General features: G+C 41.3%; 1 protein-coding gene across 5 annotated transcripts in view; it reads left to right on the top strand.

The window, feature by feature from the left end:
- Window positions 1-19,725, top strand: part of ZNF827 (zinc finger protein 827) — a 172,491-nt gene that overhangs the window by 113,651 nt on the left and 39,115 nt on the right. For all 5 annotated transcript variants that reach the window (XM_025874262.2, XM_073892307.1, XM_073892308.1 and 2 more), the window contains exon 8: window positions 1,212-1,315. In XM_025874262.2, the coding sequence (XP_025730047.1) occupies window positions 1,212-1,315 (104 nt within the window). The remainder of the gene's footprint in view (window positions 1-1,211; window positions 1,316-19,725) is intronic.

The raw sequence follows: 19,725 nt of genomic DNA, 5'->3' as shown, positions 1-19,725 counted from the left end.
CTTGAGGCATGTTTAGAAAAGCAACACCAGTCATGGTGGTCCTCGGCTTGGTATGCCTTTGGATCTTTTCCTTCCCCTGATGGGCAGTTTTGCAGGGGACTCCATCCCTGCAGGCTGCCTCTTCCTGGCTTCAGGGAAGGTTGTGCTAATCAAGAGGCCCTGGTGGGAGATGAGGGTGGGGCTTAAGGAAGACTACTCCTTTTCTGTCTCCTGATCTTCGTGGCTCTGGGCTGCGTTACTGCCCGCTATGGACCTTCTGCCACCTGTGTACCCAGTTCCCTCCATTAAATTTCCTACTTTGTAAATAAATTGGGCTTTCTGTTCTCCAGGTCTGACTTTACTGACAACTGCGGTATTCTCACATGCGATCACAATACTTATTTACAGTTTACTTTGGAGGTATGGACGGTGGATGCTGCCATTGGGTTAAAATCCTCTGATTTAAAACATCCAGAGCCTTTGTGTTCGGAGTTGCAGTGGTAGTAACAGAGCAAAACCCTAGCTGGGTGTCTGACATCCCTGATTCTAGTTCTAACTGAGTCACTCAAGGAACTTAGAATCACTCAAGTCAGAGCCGCAGTTTCATGGGAAATAAAGGGCTCCCCAGTTAGCCAGCTTAACTCCTTGCAAACCAAGACATTTCTAGGATGTGGTCTCAGTTTCCGTGGGGACCAGTGAGTTGTGTCCTTCAGTGCAATGGCCCCTTGACTCTGGCCTGCGTGCTGTCCTTCTGATGTGTGCTGTTGGTCCTGAGGGCTCAGGTGACAGAATGTGGGTGAGCCAGGGCAGATCTCTCGCCCCTCTGGGAAGAACCTCAGATAGGCCTTTCTGATTCTGAGTCGGGCAGTTGGTCTTCATTTGGGCGCAACACACTGGCAGGACACGGAGTACAAGAGTAAAATTTACTGCTCAGCTGTCCTGACTGTGGGTTTAACAATGTTTCAAAGATGAGGTTTTGTTATAGTCACCTTAAATATAAAACCAACCAGTAGAATATACAGATGGTACTCCTCTGATGTCATAGATTTTCTCTTTCTCCATTTTAAGCCACAATCTTCTTATATTCTCTAAACACCGTTAAAAAAACAAAACTTATTCCGTATATGTGTGTGTTTATGTGTGTGTGTATATATATATATTTGGGGCCAGATGCTCTGGGTAATGTAAATAACTTTAATTTACTAAACTTGACCCCCCTCCCCCCACCCCAGCCCTTTCTTTTCAGAAGATACATTTAGACAATCACCATTCACCTCTAATTCAAAAGACCTGCTACCCAGTGAATCTGTGCTTCACGGAAGAATATCAACACCAGGTATGGAAACATTATTTGACTTTGCTGCTACTGTTGGTTGCTTAAAATGACTTTTCTGAAATGTGTAAATGTTCAGATACTTTCAGCTTAGATGTGGACGTTTTTCATATGAAGCTAGGCTTTTTAAAAAGAGGAGAAACTCGATTTAAACAGCCACAAAAGTTTATTAAAATAAAGTGTGGTCAGTAATAAAGTGCTTCATTTTTTGCTTTAGGAGCTTATTGTTCTTTACCTGCTGATGTTTCATTCATATATCAAATTTCCTTTTCTTTGAAATAGCAAAGTATAACTTGAACATAATTTGCTTTACACACTGTTAGTATTTCAGGCAGGCAGCCAGGAAGATATAGGAGGGCAGTGGTGAGAACTAATCGTCAGCAGGGAAGGTCGTGACCCTGGTGGGGTGTGGGTGGCCACAAAGACCACTTTGGTTTCCATGGAAGCAGCACAACTCATTAAGATAATCTTGCCACCCGGATTCCGCCTCTCTTCTTAATCAGAGTATCTGCATATATCCATCTAAGGCTCCTTTTTGCAATCTCAGCATCAATACATAATTAATTTATTATCCACTCTTCCTTTTTCGTTTCTCCTTTCCAGAGTAGAGGGCAAGATGTGTTTTCTGTCCCCTTATCAACAGCATGGCCAACCCTCAGGGCTGTGTGTGTGTTCTCAGAGTTATATGAAATGAGAACATTTGAGAACCACTGCACTGTATCCCATACTCCTCACCGGCGTCCCACCCCCACCCCAATACCAGTATAGCAGCCAGGAAGCTTCCTGCTGTTGTAACCTTAGTTCCAGTCATTGAGAGAATTTCAGAAGCTCTCCGTGGCCTCTCCACCCATTCACTTGTCCAGGAGAGTGTGGGAGACCAGGGTTACGAGGGTTCAGGAGAAGCTCATAGCAGGGCTGTTGGCCAGGAACCGCTGCAATAATAAAGTCCAAGTGTCCTCCACACACCCAAGGAGACTGGTGTCACAGATGGCTGGGAGATCTGAGTATTTTGCAATTTGGAAAAAGCCAAGTGGCATTTTATGAAATATTGGCGTGGGGGTATCACAGGTCACTGGAAGTAGTTTGTGACAAACAGTGGGAGGAAAGGCAGCTCTTTGTCACCCTTTAGTCTTGTGATGACAGATCCATTTCTTCTCATCCCCAAAGAGTCCAGATACCTACACACTTTTTAGCTTTGCAGGACTTTTCTATTCAAACACCATAAATAACGTGCTTACACAAAAACACATTACATAATATCTGGTTCTAGAGGTGGAAAGAAATTCTGCTTGGTCAATATCTTCATTCTCAAACAGGGACTATTTGAACTACTGTTTACTTCCCACAGTGTCATTTTGAATAGCCATCTCCCAGGTCCCCAAATTATCACCCTGCTGTTAAGTTGATGGATTGTGACTTTCTAATGTCAAAATAACTGCCTGGGAACTGCCTGTCAGAGTGCTGTGACCCATACAGCCAGCATCCCGTGATGTATATACAAACCCTGCACTGCTGGCTTAATGTTTGGCTTGGCTATATTTTAAGAAGGGTTTATTGGTCAAGTTACAACCCGACCTCAAAGAGTGATATCAGTGTATGTTTAACTGCATATAGAGGGTGTTTCTGTGGTTTGCTTGACAGACGCATTACAAATTAGATAAACTCACACTTAAAAAGTTAACTTTTATTTTGGGTGGGAAGTCAGCATAACTGGGATTTTTAAAATGTAAATCTACCGTTCTGAGAGATAATCACTCTATACTCCAAAAAGCCTTTAGGCAGAGGACAAGCAAAATGACTGTATTTACATTTTGCTAAAAGAGACAACTAAAAAGAGATTTTTAAAAAAAATAAGGTGAGGGTCGCCTGAGTGGCTCAGTCGTTAGGCATCTGCCTTTGGCTCAGGTCATGATCTCAGGTTCCTGGGTTCAAGCCCTGCATCAGGCTCCCTGCTCGGCGGGAAGCCTGCTTCTCCCTCTCCCACTCCCCCTGCTTGTGTTCCTGCTCTCGCTGTGTCTCTTTCTGTCAAATAAATAAAATCTTAAAAAAAAAAAAAGGTGAAAATGCTTTAGAAATGGAATCAAAATTAGAAAAATTAAAAATGACAAGGACAACTTTGTAATCACAAAGTTCTCATAATCTGAACACATGTTTTGTAAGGAAAGCCTCAATAATTTGGACGAATTGTGGAGAAGACCAATCTGAATTAACAAAGGACTGCAATACGGAGACTTTTCAAGAAAACATCTCTTTCAGGTCTGGATAGCAATAGATGGCCCTTGTATTCCTACTGCAGCTCCCCAGTCCCTTACCCACAACTCTGAAATCCGAAAAGCTCTTCCAACCACAATTTTTTAAATAAGTTACTTGGTGGCAAAACTTAATGGGAGGCTATTTATAGCCCATATGTACCGCCAAGCATGAAATTCATCCATTTCGTTACAGAAATATCAACATGTTTGATTATGAAGGCCCACTGGAGTGTTATGTAAAATATGTCTTAGGCACCATATTAGCATTCTGAAATAAGAAAAAGTATGAATCCCCAAATACATCAGAGCCCAGGGGTCTCAGATAGACACTGTGGACCTATAGGTATTCCAGTACTCTGCTAAATGCCGTGCTGGAAGCAAAGAAATTAAAGCTACAGTTGAGGATCTTAAGGTTCAAAGGCGTAAGAGTCAAGGATTCTTATAGAAAAATTTCAGAAGACTTAGTGGGCAGCAGATTGCTAAATCACTGGAGATGTGGCAAGCAAGAAGAGTCCAGTGGGGATGTTCTCATGCTGAGGCGGGGTTATTAACAAGGGTCTGGGTTAAAGAGAAAAGGAAGAGGTGGGTAGGAGAGGCAGACAAAGGGCTAGTTCACTGGTTTGGGAGACTGGTGAACTTTGCGAGAAGCAGGTTGAATTAGGGAGGAATAGTGTTTGTGCAGAAACGGGGAAGCCAGGAAGGAGACAGGTAGTGACTAGGCAGAAAATAATGTGTGGTTAGTGTGTAAATAAAAGCCTCAGAGTCCTTAGAAATCCCTTCAGTAGTTTGAACATTACCATTAAAATATTATTTCTGTTCTTTATTTACTTAGCAAATTTCTTCTTTCGAGAGATAATGCAAAGATAAATATCAGCCCAAAGAATTGTCTCAGATTCCCAATTAGGAGAGACCCTAATTAATGAGATTTAACAAGCCTGGTTCCGATCTAAGAAGTCCCTTGCAAATGCTGAAGACCCATAGCATTAATTGAGCAGTATATATTGGCATGTGTTTATATACCTTCTCTCAATGGGATGAAACTCTCTTCTAAACACCTGTGGAGTCAGACCGTGGGGCAGAGGAGGTGCGCCATATGAGAGCACCCAAACAGCTCCAGACCAAAGGGATCCAACCTGCACATTGCGAATGTGTCTCAGGCCTGTGGAGAAGGAAGCAAGCGGTACGGGGGATAGCAAAGTGGGGAGAGGTGGGTAGGACTGTGGACTGTGAAGAAATCGAGAATAGCACAGTTAACTAGGCATTTGCCTTCGGCAGATGGTATCTGAGACACACAGCTGCCACCATCCCAGAGAAACAGAATAAACACAGAGCTTCACAGTGTCCTGGCCTTCGTTGCTGCCACTATTTCTAGACTGACTTCCCTGAGAACCAAAGAATGTTCACGTGCCAAGACCTAACATTTTTACTTGCTGTGACTGTCTTAGACAGAGGTAACAGCAGGAATGCTTAATAAAATGATGAGTTCAAACCTGCTGTCCCCTTCTGCTGGAGGGATGGGGGGACCAGATATCCTGGAAGCCATGAATAGATGATGGAGTGTACCCTGGGTGGTGGTGGTGCTGATGGTGATTTCCCAAAAGAAATAAAAGCGCTTTCCCATTATGGGGGAGATAGAAATTACCAGCCGTGTAGAATCTAAGCTACTTTGTCTAATTTGTAGTGGTCTCACTTTGTAGAAGGTTTACATTCATAGAGGAAAGAGCGTGGGGTCAGGTGTTTCGCAGGGCACCGCAGGCTGATCTGTATGCAGAGTGGATGTGGGACCGTCCCACCTGCAGCCGCTCCCTGTTGGCCTGGCATCCTTCCGGAAGCAAAGACTCTCAAGAGGAGAAACTTCTACCCCCTTCAGACAATGTGGAGCTTCCATCCTGTTTGATGATGATTTTGAAGGCACAGTATGTTTGCTCTGTGTTAAGCCGGAAAACAAAAACACAACCAGAGCGGGTGCGAAGGGAAATGTGGGTCTCTCTGGAATTCTCTCTCGCAGTTTGGAGGTACACATGCTTCTGTTTGATATTTCAGAGGGAGCTCAGAGCTAGACAATGCAAAATGTACCAACAATTACATTTGTCCACCCCCACCCTCTATTTGCCAGCGCCCCTGAAAAAGAAAACGGCACCTTTCGTCGTCCTTGTGGTTTACAGAACACGGAAACAAGACGTAAAGAACTCAGGGAAAGTCGAGTCCTTTACAGAGCGTGCTCTGCCCATCAGGATCTGCTGTTAAGTTAAAAAGACTGGTTTGGAGTGGCCGGCCTTGTCACCAGACCAATTCTCGATTTGTTTTCCTCCCTCTGTTCTGCCCATCAATCTAATACAAGGGGTATCATCTCATATACTTGGCTGAGATCTAGATGAAGCATGCCTTGCATTGACTGACTCCCCTCGACACCGCCCCCCGCCCCGCAGCTGACTGTCAGCCAGCCCAACTCCTGGCCGGTTAGGGATGACCTCTTTCAGACTGCTGGCTTAGAAGATGTGCACGTCACCTTCCTTTACGTTAACCCTTACCAGCTCAGAGAGAGAGAGAGATAGACAGGCAGACAGACAGAGCTGTCCTGGATTATAGCAAAGTGTTTTCTTTAATCCTTTTTCAAACACAGCAGATTCATTTTAAATTCAGACTAAGTCACGGATAAAGAGTAGAACGTTGAGTGTTGTTGGTGTGTATCACTTTGTAGCTTAAGGTCCTTTTTGATTCCACAAATTCCTTGGGCACGGGAAAGGAAGCTAATATGGATCCACTTACATGCAGCTTTTTTTTTTCGATAAATACAGTACGGTACTATAAATATATTTTCTCTTCCTTATGATTTTCTTTTCTCTAGCTGACTTTATTGTAAGAATACAGTATGCAGGGATGCCTGGGTGGCTCAGTCAGTTAAGCAGCTGTCTTCAGCTCAGGTCATGATCCCGGGGTCCTGGGATAGAGTCCTGCATTGGGCTCCCTTCTCGGCGGGGAGCCTGCTTCTCCCTCTCCCTCTGCCTGCCACTCCCCCTGCTTGTGCTCTCTCTCTCTGTCAAATAAATAAATAAAGTCTTAAAAAAAAAAGAATACACTATACAGTGCATACAACATATAAAACGTGTTAATTGACTCTATATTATTGGTAAGGCTACTGGTCAACAGTATGATATTAGTACTTCAGTTTTGGGGGAGTCAGAAGTTATATGCAGATTTTCGACTGCATGGGGTTGGTACCCCTAACACCCCCATGTTGTTCAAGGTCAAATGTAGTTATTAGGGCACAGGACCTACGTCATCCCATTTAATCCTGAAGACAACTCATTGAGACACAGGAATTATGCTTCCTTTACAAATGAGTGACTGGAGGTTCAGAAAGATTTAATAACTTCCCCCCATTTTATTGAGATATGATTGACATATAAGATTCTGTTAAAGGTATACAACATAGTGATTGGATACATATATTGTAAAATGATTACCACAGTAAGTTTAGGTAATACCCACCATCATACATAGTTACAAATTTTTTTTCTCATGATGAGAACTTTTTAAGATCTACTCTCGTAGCAGCTTAAAGATTAGCAATACCAGGGGCACCTGGGTGGCTCAGTTGGTTAAGCGACTGCCTTCAGCTCAGGTCATGATCCTGGAGTCCCGGGACCGAGTCCCATATCGGGCTCCCTGCTCAGCGGGGAGTCTGCTTCTCCCTCTGACCCTCTTCCCTCTTGTGCTCTCTGTCTCTCATTCTCTCTCTCTCAAATAAATAAATAAAATCTTTAAAAAAAAAAAGATTAGCAATACGATAACGTTAACTATAGTCACCATGCCTTCGTTACATCCCCATGACTTAATTTGTCTTGTCACTGGAAGTTTGTACCTTTTGCAGAGAGATGTAATAGCTTGTACAAAGTCCTGCCGTTGGTGAGAGGCAGGCAGCACTGGAATTCAAACCCAGAACTGCACAGTACATTGTCTTTCTGGCCCGTCATCACTGCCTGCTAAGTCAGGTGGGGTGTCCCTGGCAATGAGCCAAGGGCATGCGTCTCTGCAGTGTTTGCTCCCAGGGACCCACACTTGGCGTTTGAAGTCTCACTGATGGATTGCCCTCTTTTGGCCAGGAATAAAAAGTGGCCCTCCTTGTAAGATATTGCAAAGAAGTTACTAGATAAGAATATACTGTTTATTCGTGTAATTCTAATTTTGTCTTCTTCTGTTTCCCTCCTTTCTTTCTTCCTTTAATATACTTAGATACCAAGTAGTCATCATCCCTTAAAATGTTTCTTTCAGTTAAGAAAACTAAAGAAAGTGTTCATGTTTATTTTCCATAATTTTTAAAGGTCATCTAAGCCATAGACATCATTTCAGGAAACTCTAAAAATCTCCTGATGAAATAAAATGCGGAGTGCTGAAGGTAGTGGGGATCTGGTCAGCAGTACAGAAGAAAAGGTTCTAGACTGGGAATCAGGAGAACCCCCGTGTAATTCTAGTGCGGTTTCCAGTAGAAAGAGAATAGAAGGCCTCCAAGACTTTTTCCATATCCCCTCTTTGTCAAAGACTCTGCCATCAGGCACGTCAGCCCCGGTGCCTTTATTTTCTTTGCAGGGCCCAAACTAGAGTGCTGGGATTCCACCACCTGAAATTCCACCACCCCCACTAAGAGTTGGGGGAGGGACAGTCGCCATAAGTAATTCAGTACTGGGGATGGTAGAGGCTGGGAAGGGGTGCAAGAAGGGTTTCTAGGAAGCTAGGATGTTCTGTTTCTCTATCTGGCTGCTGATTGCATGCATATGTAATTTTGTGAAAATTCACCAGGCTGTGTACCATGACAGTATTTCTGCGTTTGTTAGGGCTAATTGGCTTATTCACAAATGGGTGGGTCTAGATGCCAAGAGGTCACCTCCAAGCCATGAATCTGAGTGCGCGTTCACTTCAGAGACTACGGCAGTGATGATGAGGACAGCGGTCTTTCAATTATCCACCTTTTAGTCTGCAGGAACGTTTCCATTTGTAGCACAAACTTATTGCCCTGAACTAAATGACATGTAGGCTGATAGATCTGATTCCTGTTGTGTTTCAAATTGGAAAGCTATTCTGTACCGCTTATAGCATTTCTTTGATGTCCTTGCTGTAGATGAGCTGTAGTCTGTCCAGCTGTTTACCAGAGGGGGGAAGTTTTCATTGTGCTGGGTCTTCCTGATCCAGATAATGTTATTTGAGGCTAAAAAAAATGTGCTCACAACTGGCCCCATCTGCCCTTCGCCTGCCTACTTTGGTCTTAGAGCATAGGCAAGTTCCAAAAGAGCTGTTGACTCCTTTCAAAACTCCTTGTAGACAAAGTGCTTGCATCAGGCACGGTCAACTTGGTGTCCAAGTTAGCCCTTCTCAAAACTGTCACTAATAGGGTCTCTGCAGACCAAGAATTATGGGCTTCACACACTGAAGTGCACACTTTTTTTTAAGGGTGGTGAGCTTTGCCAAGGAGAAACTTGTATCCAGTTTGGATGCCTCACTTGAGCTCTCTATGAAGAGCCACGAAAACCGGGGGCGGGGGGAACCCAACTGGTTGTTTGGCTAAGCCTCTTGATCTCTGCCCAGATGGCACAGGGGTTGAATCGCTTGGTACTGAAGATAATCATCAACACTTTCATGTTTGTTCTTTGTGGGGAATGTAACATCCAGAAGCCTGGGGGGCTGTGTCCACTTTGGCCCTGGCCCAGTATCTTCCTGTGAGCACAGCAAATACGTATGTGCTCACATAAAATTTTCTGCACACCATTTACAAGGCCTTAGCAGTGCCTGTGATCATGATTTTACTTTTGCAAAGACTATTGAGGTGCCTCGAGAATGAATAAAAGGCCAAATTCTCAAGTATGGGTAATGGATGATGAGGAGTATTTGTTTGAAAATTGGAATGTGGTAACCTCTGGCTTCAGTTTGGGACTGGCTAATTCAATCTACAAGGCCTTTTCTGTATATACAATATGTTCTTCCATTCCTTTACTATCAAAAATACATATTCTCATTTCATGCAATTTCTTCTTTGTGTTTATTCCCTTTCAGGGCAGCCACTGCCCTCCAGTAACCAGGGTAGAAAAAAAGAAAAGTCATTACAAACTAGACCATCTATTTTCATTTAAACAAACGCATTCTGGATTCCCATCTGTAGGCCAAATGAGTGCTTCTCCCCTGGTAAGAAAGATACCCCCGCGTCACACCACAGCCCTTTCTTGATGTCGTTATAGGAAGGACAGTCAGGGGCTTCATTTTTTGGCAGCTCTCCCTCATGCAGCATCTTTCCTTTTCGGCGTACTTATCATTTCTGTCCTCAATGTATCATCCAGAAAAGAAAAGTTAACTAAAAGCATGAAAGTATGGGCAGTCTTTGAATTTGCTTAGTGATATTTAGTTCCCCGTACCATCTGCTGGAGTTCTATTGAGATATCCCATGCAGAAGTCCATCAAGCTCTTTCAATTCAACAGGTCCCCAAACTAAGCATAATATTTCCCCCACCATCCCCTGTCCCTTCCAAAACTAATTAATTGTTGATTGATTAATTGATTAAAGCCTCCTCTCTCTTCTGCTGTTTTCTATCCTAGTGGATGGCATCATCATCATCACCCACCATGACATAAACTTTAAGGTTGGACACGATTTGTTTGGGTTTCCTTAGGAGGAGATCCTGAGACAAAGATTTGAGTGCGTTTAGTTTTTTAGGAAGTGACACAGGAAACACCGGGAGAGGAACGGGGAAGTGAGCCAAGGAAAAGAAGGCAGCCAGTAAAGGGAATGTCATCCAACAGGTCACTTGCTGTGAACAGTTGGAGGCTAATTTCACTGGGAAGCAGTGGAGGGTGCACACCTCAGATTTTCCTACCTGAGAGGTCAGAGAGCTGGGACGTTTATGCGGTCAGTCATCGATCAGTCAAACCTGCTCTCAAGAGTCAATTCCCCAATACTCTGGCCTCCTGCACAGGTGGACAAAGCAGGCTTCAGTGGCCAGAGAGAGCCCTTGGGAACCATATGCAGGTGCTGGTAGCGGGAAGGTGGCGTTGAAGTAATAAAGGCCAGGTGACCACTGAAGATCAGTGAGGATGACGCATTTGCTGCCTGTCTTTCATGATTCCCTCTTCCTCCCCCTCCACTTCCGCTCAGTTACCTTTCCTCCCAAGCTGATTCTCCCCCCCACCCCGCCCACTTCCCCCCAGCTCTCTCCTAAATGCATTCTTTTCTTTCGGTCCTAACTGCCAATAACTTCATTCAGGTCTCCATCGTTGGTCCCCTGGATTACAAAACAGCCTCTGGCAGGTCTCCCCATGTCCAAGGTCACCCCCACCAGGCCCTTCTCTCCATCCTGCAGTCATAACCTTTTTAGAAGGCAGATCTCATCATGTCCCCTTTGGCCCTGCTGGCTTCCCATTGCCCTTTGGATAAAGTCTAAACTTTGCACATGCATTCTCTTATACACTACCTGTTGGTTTGGGGTGGTTGGTTTTTGGTTTTGTCTTTTGATAGTCTGTGTTTTCTTTGGACATCGTTCCCTGCCACTCCCAAACTGGATTAGCCACCACTTTCTTTGAGGCCCTTGGATATTCAGAATTCCTGTTTACTCATCACTTTCTTAATTAACTGGAAGCTCTTTGGTGGGCATAAACAGTCTTGTTGATCATTCTATCTCCCAGAAGCTAGCACCTAATATAGTTGCCCATCAAATCTTGGGACGAAAGCATATTGTTGAAAACCACGTTGTTTTTAAGAACTAGTGTTAAATGTCTAATGAGGGATCTGATAAGGCTTTGATTATAACACAGATCTGTTTTTGACTACAGATAAAAATGGATCCCTTTATAAATATAAGATGTGCAGTAAAGCCCTTTCCAAATATAGTTGGTCTCTCTATCTAATGTGAGTAGCACACTACCATGATGTAACTCTCTTTTTTAGAATTAAATGGCTTAGCTTGACAAGAGAAAGATTGCCGGGCTGTTGTGTTCATTTTTTTTTCACCTTAGATATGGATCTAACTGCCAACCACCAAAGAAACTCTAGGGCAGCATTTCCGAAGTCAGAGAGTATAAAATGGAAGTACAAGAAAAGTTGAGGCAGTATGATGTGAAAGGCCAGTAGCTGAATTACTGTTATTATTACACTGATTTTCATGTGTAATAATAAACTTCCCAGGCATAAAAGCCCCTAGGTCATTAATCTCATATTAAAAAGCTTGGAATTATTTCATACAGAATTTGTTCCCATCCGTGAGCCAACTGCTTTATCAAACGAGCTTCTCTTTTAATGTAAATTATTTTATTAAAGGACAGTGTTATGTTTTGATCCAAATAGGGCAAAAGTTCACATAGGAGTTTCATAAATACAAAAGAGGGGGCGCCTGGGTGGCTCAGTCAGTTAGGCGACTGCCTTCTGCTCAGGTCATGATCCCGGAGTCCCGGGATTGAGCCCTGAGTGGGACTCTCCACTCAGCGGGGAGTCTGCTTCTCCCTCTCCCTCTGCTCTCCCTGCCGCCCCCACTCATGCGCACTCTCTCTCTCAAATAAATAAAATCTTGAAAAAAATTACTAAAGAGAAACTTTGTGTGAGACAGATTTGAATACAGGCCTGAATCTCTCTGGAAATGAAAACATCTTTTTTTTTTCCTTTCAAATCATTAAAAAATTATATATGGCTTTTTCCTCTCGGTTGGGAAACATGTTCCACAAATCCTCTGACACTTCCTCAGTTGCTTCTTAACGTGTGAAAGAGAGAAGCCGTTTTCTCCAGCTGTCAGGCTACACAGCTCCCTTGTCTTACACCTCTCTCCTCACCTCTACAAGAGACAACGGAGTCGGCCCTGTTAGAGCTGGAAATGAACTCACATGCATAGCCGTTCTTGCCCTCCGCTCCCTGTGCTCTCAGCACTTCTGCATTCTATCTCATCTCAACTTTTCCTTCCCTTTTTTCTATTATGAGCCATTGTGGGGCTTACATGTGGCAAGATTTCCATTAAATGCTCTATTAAACACGTAAATGAGAAATGAGTTCTCTAAGTTACAGAGAAATACGATGCTCCGTGTTATTTTGTGAGCTTCGAACCTGATGTTCTAGGAATTTAATCTACAAATAGACTTGAACAAGTAATACGAAAGTATATGGGCAGAGATGCACTTTGCTGCATAGAGATTTGAAACAAATTCAATGTCCATAGGTAGGGAGTGGATGAAATGAGCCATGGGACGTTGCATGGAAAACTCCACAGCCAATAAAAAGGATGAAGGAAATCTATAGGAATTTATTTAAAAAGATGTCCAAGAGATAATGTTAGATTTACAGAACACCAAAAAAACTGGCTACAGACAGCATGTGTAACAGGATCACATTTGTGTTAAAAAAAAAAAAAGGCGATGCATTTATGTGCACATAATATGCTTGCATGTGCATAGATAATTTCTCAACAGATAAACTGTTAACGGTGATTTCCACCAAGGAGTGAAAGGGACTGGGATTGGGAGGAGAGGGGTAGTAAGGAAGAGGTATTCTTTTATTTTTAAGTTTATATCCTTTGTTCTAGTTTTTTAACCATTAATTTGCGTTACTTTTATAACTTCTCAAAATTAAAAAAGGTAAAGTGTATGTTCAAATCACTTTTCTTTTTTAGAATCTGTCATTTACACATATGATGACTCGGAGCCTTAATGAATAATCTGTAAATTAAGTGAACTACTAAAAATATAGACAAAGCAGGGATTGTTAGCCATCTTCCTTCAGTGAGCAACCCCAGCTGGAAGCCAGTTCAGTGACTGTTTTGTACAGTTCCTGAGAACGTAAAGCAGGTTCCAAATCCCCTTGAATGGGTATGATCCCATCGTTTATAAAATATGTGCATACAGGAAAAAAATCACGAAGGATAGATATAGAAATATTAACTGCTGTCTCTGTTACTTAGGATTTCAAGTGATTTTTACTTGTATTTTATGGACTTCCATTTCACAATAAGCATATATTATTTTTATAATCAGAAAACATCAACAAGCTCCCTTCATTTTGAACAAAGGAGAAATTATCTTGTACACTCTGGTGCTGAATGCTTGACACCAGATCTTTCTGGAAGTTTCTGTCATGAGGATATGCCTGGAGCTTTGGACAAGATCAGCTTCCACAGAACCACATTTAAATATGACCCCAGAAAAAAATGGTAGACTTACCAAAAGCAACAAATGTGAATGGAAATATTTTCAGCTAGAAGAGATGAAAATGTCAGGGAAAAAAAACCTTGTAAGCGGTGTTTGGAAAGTAGAACCCATCTTAAGATATCAAAGTACCTCAGACTAAGACATACTGTTTTCATGCCTTGTGTTTATTGGCACCTACTACCTTCATGATTTCCCCATCCTCTGTTACACGCACCCTCGGGTACTTTTTCCCATCCAGGCTTCCCAGTCAGAATGACTCATCCATCTGCAGAATCTAGTTCCTGCCTTAAGTATCCAGGAATGAGTCACTCAATCAGTTGCTTCTCTTTTAACTTGAATGGAATTAGGCTCAGGGACGTTCAATCGAAAGATTCATGAATGGGTGGGTCCCGGGGAAGGCAGGGGTGAGGTTATCTGGGAAATCAGCAGTATTATAGGAAGGGAGAAAGGCTGGGGAAACAGAATAATTAGGGAGGCAGATAGCTCAAAGAAGGACAATTTACAAAAAAAAGATTAGGTCCAAACTCCGGCTGTCAGTCTTTGCTAGAGTATGGCGGCAAGAATTAATTGGCTATATGGATTTTAGGTAACTATTTTGTCTTTCAGGCAAAATGACTCATACCAATTATTTTCTTGCTCACTAATTTTGTATGTACTGTGTAGGTACTTGCCAAAAGAAAAGCAGGGGAAAATTTTACTCAGAAAAAAAAAAAAATGTGTACTCTTGCAAATGCTTTTAACATGTAGGCATGCTTTCGGTATGGGAAAGTTATTTTTGACACTATTTTTGGCCAAATTGGTTTTCATTTTTATGAAAAATGTTAATTTTTAAAGCACTCCGGTCTATCTCCCAACTGTTACTTTTATCACTCGAAAATGTGGTATTTTAAAAATACCATCTCTGGTGTCATACTAAGACTTGCCTTGAATTACATGTCTTTCATAGTAATTAATGTTTTTTTAAAAAGGCATTTGGACATGAAAAAGGAATAAAAATGAAAGTTCACCAAAATGTTCGTAGCAGTTGTCTTTGAGTGGTGACGGATCTGTGGTTGTGTTTCTTTTTTTTTCCCACTTGTCTCTGTTCTTCTCGTTTTCTATCATGACCATGGAACACTTTTATAAAGAAAGAAAACTAATTTATTAGAGGGAGAAAGGTATTAAGGAGCAAAGATAAGGTTCACCATGATTTAAGTTACACTGTAATAATTATTACGGTCACACGCAAGATGGGTCTTTTGTTGAGGGCTCCTAAACGTCTTGTCTTACCATGAACAAATGTTGGCAGAGACATTTCTAAAATTTTCTGTTAAATCCTGCAAGTTACTAACAAAGGGCTGTGAAACCCTCATGTGAAATACAAATATGACCACACTCGTTTAAATATATATTTCAGTTTGGGTTCTTACTCAGCTCACTTGAGGAACGGTTGAAGCTTCACGATGGTTACTTATTTTGAACTTTATAAAGGAGATTAAATTTACCTTAGGGCACCCGCTGCTAGAGGACTGAACACCATCGTATTTAACTTGGTCGTGGAAATAGTGTTTTAGTAAACACTCCGCTGTACGATTGCATTGCACCACTGGTCTCATAAACGACCTTCATTTAGGAATAATTAATAAAATGATAGCTGCTCTGGAGGATATTTTCCATAGTTCTATCAAAAAAAATAATGAGTATTCACATTTCTGCTGCATCTTTTTAGTTTCCTAATAGAAGAGGTCAATTACAAGGACTCTCTGCGGCTACAGACGGGTTCACTGACTCCCCCTTCGATTGTCTGCATTTTACTCCATTAGGGTTGGGGGACACTGAGATGTTATGTGATTAGGATTAAGTATAAAAGGATCTGAGTTAGGGACACCCGGGGGCTCAGTCAGTTAAGCGTCTGACTCCTGATCTCAGCTCAGGTCGTGAAGTTCAGTCCCCTGCAAGGAGCCTACTTCAAAAAAAATAACAATAATAAAAATAAAATAAAAACAAAAGGATCTGAGTATCATTAAATATCTGATGAACAGTGTGAAAAGCCATGGTGAGGTGTGTGTACCAATGGGATGAAAAGACAATTCATTCACTCATCCAACAAATACTTAAATGAGCAGCTATCATATACCAGGTACTTTTTAGGTCCTGGGGAACAGCAGTGAACAAAATGAAATCTCTGTCCTTATGGGGTTTACGCTTGAGGGAGAAAGGCAGACAAACAAATAGTTATACAGAATGTTTATAATATGTACACACGCACACACACACACATATATATACATATATGTAATAATATCCTAAGAACATGTTATATATATTTATATGTACTATATAATAACATCATGGGAAAACTAAGCGGGGGGGGGTCACTAAGGTAGGGTGGTGGAGAAAGCTAAGAGAGGTAAAAGGTATGGAGCAGATACCTCGAGCTGGTCTTGTTGCACCATACACCACGGAGGGGGGAAGGGGGCGGTGGTTAGAGTGTTCTGGGCAAAGGGAGGAGTAACTACAAGGCCTGAGGTGAGGGTGAATTTGGCCTGAGGATGTGATGGCCAGAGGGAAATAAAGAATAGCTTATAGGGCTTCGTGGTGAAGAGCAGGGACTTGGGGTTTTACTGCAAGTATGCCAGGAACCAGTGGAATGTTTCGAGCAGAGAAATGGCATAATCTCGCTTCCATTTTAAAAAGTTAATCTGACTCTTTCTTATTTAATCTTTAAAGCCCGAATAAAGTCCCCTGAAAGGCTTAATGGAAACAGAGAAGCCGTGCATAAAGATAAGAGAGGCAAAGAAAGTTAATTTAATTTGCTGAATATTATTTTTATTAAGTGGAGGGAATCTGTTTTACTTAAGGGATGCGTATCCCTTTAATAATTAATTATTGGTTGTAAGTGTTGCCCAATATTTGTCTCTTTTAATTTTTCTTACTATTGAGTTATTTTAAAAAAGATTATATTTTTACTGTTAAGTTGAAATTTTGATTTTTCTTTCTCAGTTATTTAAAAATGGCTATCTAGATATTTAACTGAATATTTATGGAAAAAGGTCTGACAATTCAACCTAATAAAAAGGCTTAAAACTTACAGAATTTGAGATCAGAAATTTTTTAAAACAACAAGACAAATTCATTATTTAGAATTCATTGTAGAAAAGTGAATGCCTTCATAAGAAGAGTGACTTTAGCTTCACACAAGAATTGCTCCAGTATTATTTGTAAAGAGTTCTGTCAGGGAACTATGAATTCGCCAATAAAATTGCAAATTACTCTAACAGATGCTTACAAAGCGTGCCTAGAGGCTATTGTATATGTGTGTTTTGCCAGTTCTGGCAATGAAAAGGTGATTTACAATCCTAAAACCACTAATGATGGCATTTTACAAATGTTATACCCAATTATATTGTGTACGACAATAAAATTCATTATTTACAACAGAATTCCTAAATATTTGTTACATACATGCATTACTGACAATCAGAAGGACTCATATTTGCTAGCACATACTATGAATCTTTTGGAGTGGGGGATTCGCCTTTGCCCCATTCATGGAAATAGTACTGAATAAGGAGTTTCTTTGCCTTCCATACTGAGAAAGACCAGCAAGTACTAAATTATCGAAAACCTAGTTACTAAGTAAGATTGCTACCATCACTGATGGATTCAGGTTCAAGACAACCCTTTGGCATATATGCCGCATCCCACATATCGCCAATAATCCTCAGATGTTGAAATCCCTTTAAAAAAAATATTTTGTTACCCATAATATCTGAGGAAACGTAGCTTCTTCATAGACTTTTCAAGAGTTGCATTATACAAATATATATTTTTAGCTGCTACATTTTTAAGTGGTTGTTTTGTTTTGTTTTGGCCACCAGAATAGAGTAGGTGATTCTCTAGTCTAGACCTGTTACCGTATCATTTTTCAGCCAAGCCATTCAGAGGCAGTTTGCTAAGATAGGGAGTGAGATAATATGTTTCAATGATAAAATAAATAGTCCACTCCTTGTTGGCAAGCTGTGAGGTTGACTACTTAATATTGAGCTGGAGAGTGAGTGTGAATTACAGTTTCCTCCAGGATGATGCAAGCTTCAAAATTCGCTGGGGTAAGGGGCGAGGGTGGAGAGACAGACCTTTACCAGTGGTCCAATGATATCCATTTTCACTTGTGTGTGTGTGTGTGTGTGTGTGTGTTCGTTTCCTTGCTGCATGTGAAAGCACGCTGGTCAAAAATCTCTAAAAGGGCTTTGCAATTTTTTTTTTTTAAGATTTTATTTATTTATTTGACAGAGACACAGTGAGAGAGGGAACACAAGCAGGGGGCAGTGAAAGAGGGAGAAGCAGGCTTCCCGCGGAGCAGGGAGCCCGATGCGGGGCTCGATCCCAGGACCCCGGGATCATGACCTGAGCCGAAGGCAGACGCTTAACGACTGAGCCACCCAGGCGCCCCGGCTTTGCAATTTTAAACAGAAATCTCCACTTAAGGGATTTTATAGTTAAAAAAAAAAGTTCTTAAGTCAACTAATTGTTCCCTAGCAATAGTGGCTGCTCTTCAGAGTAGCACACCGCATATTAGAACAAGTTATAAAAAAAGAAATGAATTTAAGGAAAACTGCATCCATTTTGAGAAAGTGGATTTTTTTTTATGCATAAATAACCCAACCAGGATGTTCCTGTGTGTGTAGCACACTGAACGCTTTGAAGTCATTTTTGTTTTATTGGGGAACTGGGATAAACCTGCAGTTAGACCTTTGGGAAATCATTACTGGTTCAAGCTAAATGATACTGCTGACTTTATTACGTTCTTAGAGTTTTGGGGAGTCATATACGCTGATTCATAAGGAATCCTTTGATCAATTGGAAAAACCTCTCTGCTCAGAAGGAAGGCAGAGACGACGTCTCATAGGTCAGATTGTGTGGTTGACATTCTAGAGATGATGATATTAACTCCTCCCAAATTACCTCCATAACACTTTCCAGATTCTTTTGCAAACAGCTGGATTCCAACATGACTCTTGGTTTGTGCAAATGAAGAACTAGGAAGTGATTCTGTTACCCTGCTCACTAGCAAAGAAGTGATTTTCTTACCCTCTTGCAGGTGGTAACAAGCTTGGGCTCATTTTTTTTTTTTTTTTTTATTGCTGAGATGGGTGGGATTAAAGAAGTTTCTGGAAGAAAGAGTTGTAAGTCTGCACTAGGAAAAGGGTATTTGTTGTTGTTTTATGTACTGGTTTTGATAGAGTTGGACTCTTAAGAGACTTTATCATAATAAAGTGGAATGATGTACTGAGTTGGTATATCTTTCAAGCTTTCTTGACAAAAACCTAGAGTAAATTTCACATTTATATATGAATATGTGTTTGTGTGTGCTAAATGACGATATAAAATATACAGAGAGGTTGTATAGAAGTTGACTGATGGATACAGATGAATGAAACAATCTTCACACATGTACCATATCTAATATTTTCTAATCTATCCAGTTTTATTTCATCTTTTTTTAAATGCTGGTCAAGACCCTCTAAGTTCATTTCATGATCCGCCAGTGGGTCACAACTGGACATTTGGACATCACTGGGCTAATGGATAGGGATCCCTGGAGTCTTTTCCCACCTTTGAGTTCCCTTCTGGCAAATCCAAGAACTACCATCTTTGGATTTGACTCAGCAGGATGGTTAGTGTCAAGCACCTTGTGGATCCAAATTCCCATTCGGATTGAAATAATCAGATCACTCCAGAACCAGACCTTTGAAGCTGTGCCCTACTGTACTAAAAAAAACAAACAAAACAAAAGAAACCAAACCCTTGCCCAGTGTGGTCTGGTAATATTTGTCTTTGTATCTAGGTAAGAAAGAGAAAGTAACAATGTTTTACATTTGAGTGAATTTCATTGAAGAACAAAGGTCTCTGAATGGCTTTTCAAAATCTTAAGTAATGGCAAAGTGAACTTAAGTGGGAAGAAAAAGATAGAAGAAATTTTTAAAGTTCTGCCTTTAATTGAACTATTAG

The sequence above is a fragment of the Callorhinus ursinus genome, unplaced genomic scaffold (genome assembly GCF_003265705.2).
Source record: "Callorhinus ursinus isolate GAN/ISIS: 27379988/994484 unplaced genomic scaffold, GSC_fseal_2.0 scaffold4, whole genome shotgun sequence".
NCBI lineage: Eukaryota > Metazoa > Chordata > Mammalia > Carnivora > Otariidae > Callorhinus > Callorhinus ursinus.
Note: the sequence above shows the minus strand (reverse complement) of the source record. Positions and strands in the feature narration are given on the sequence as shown.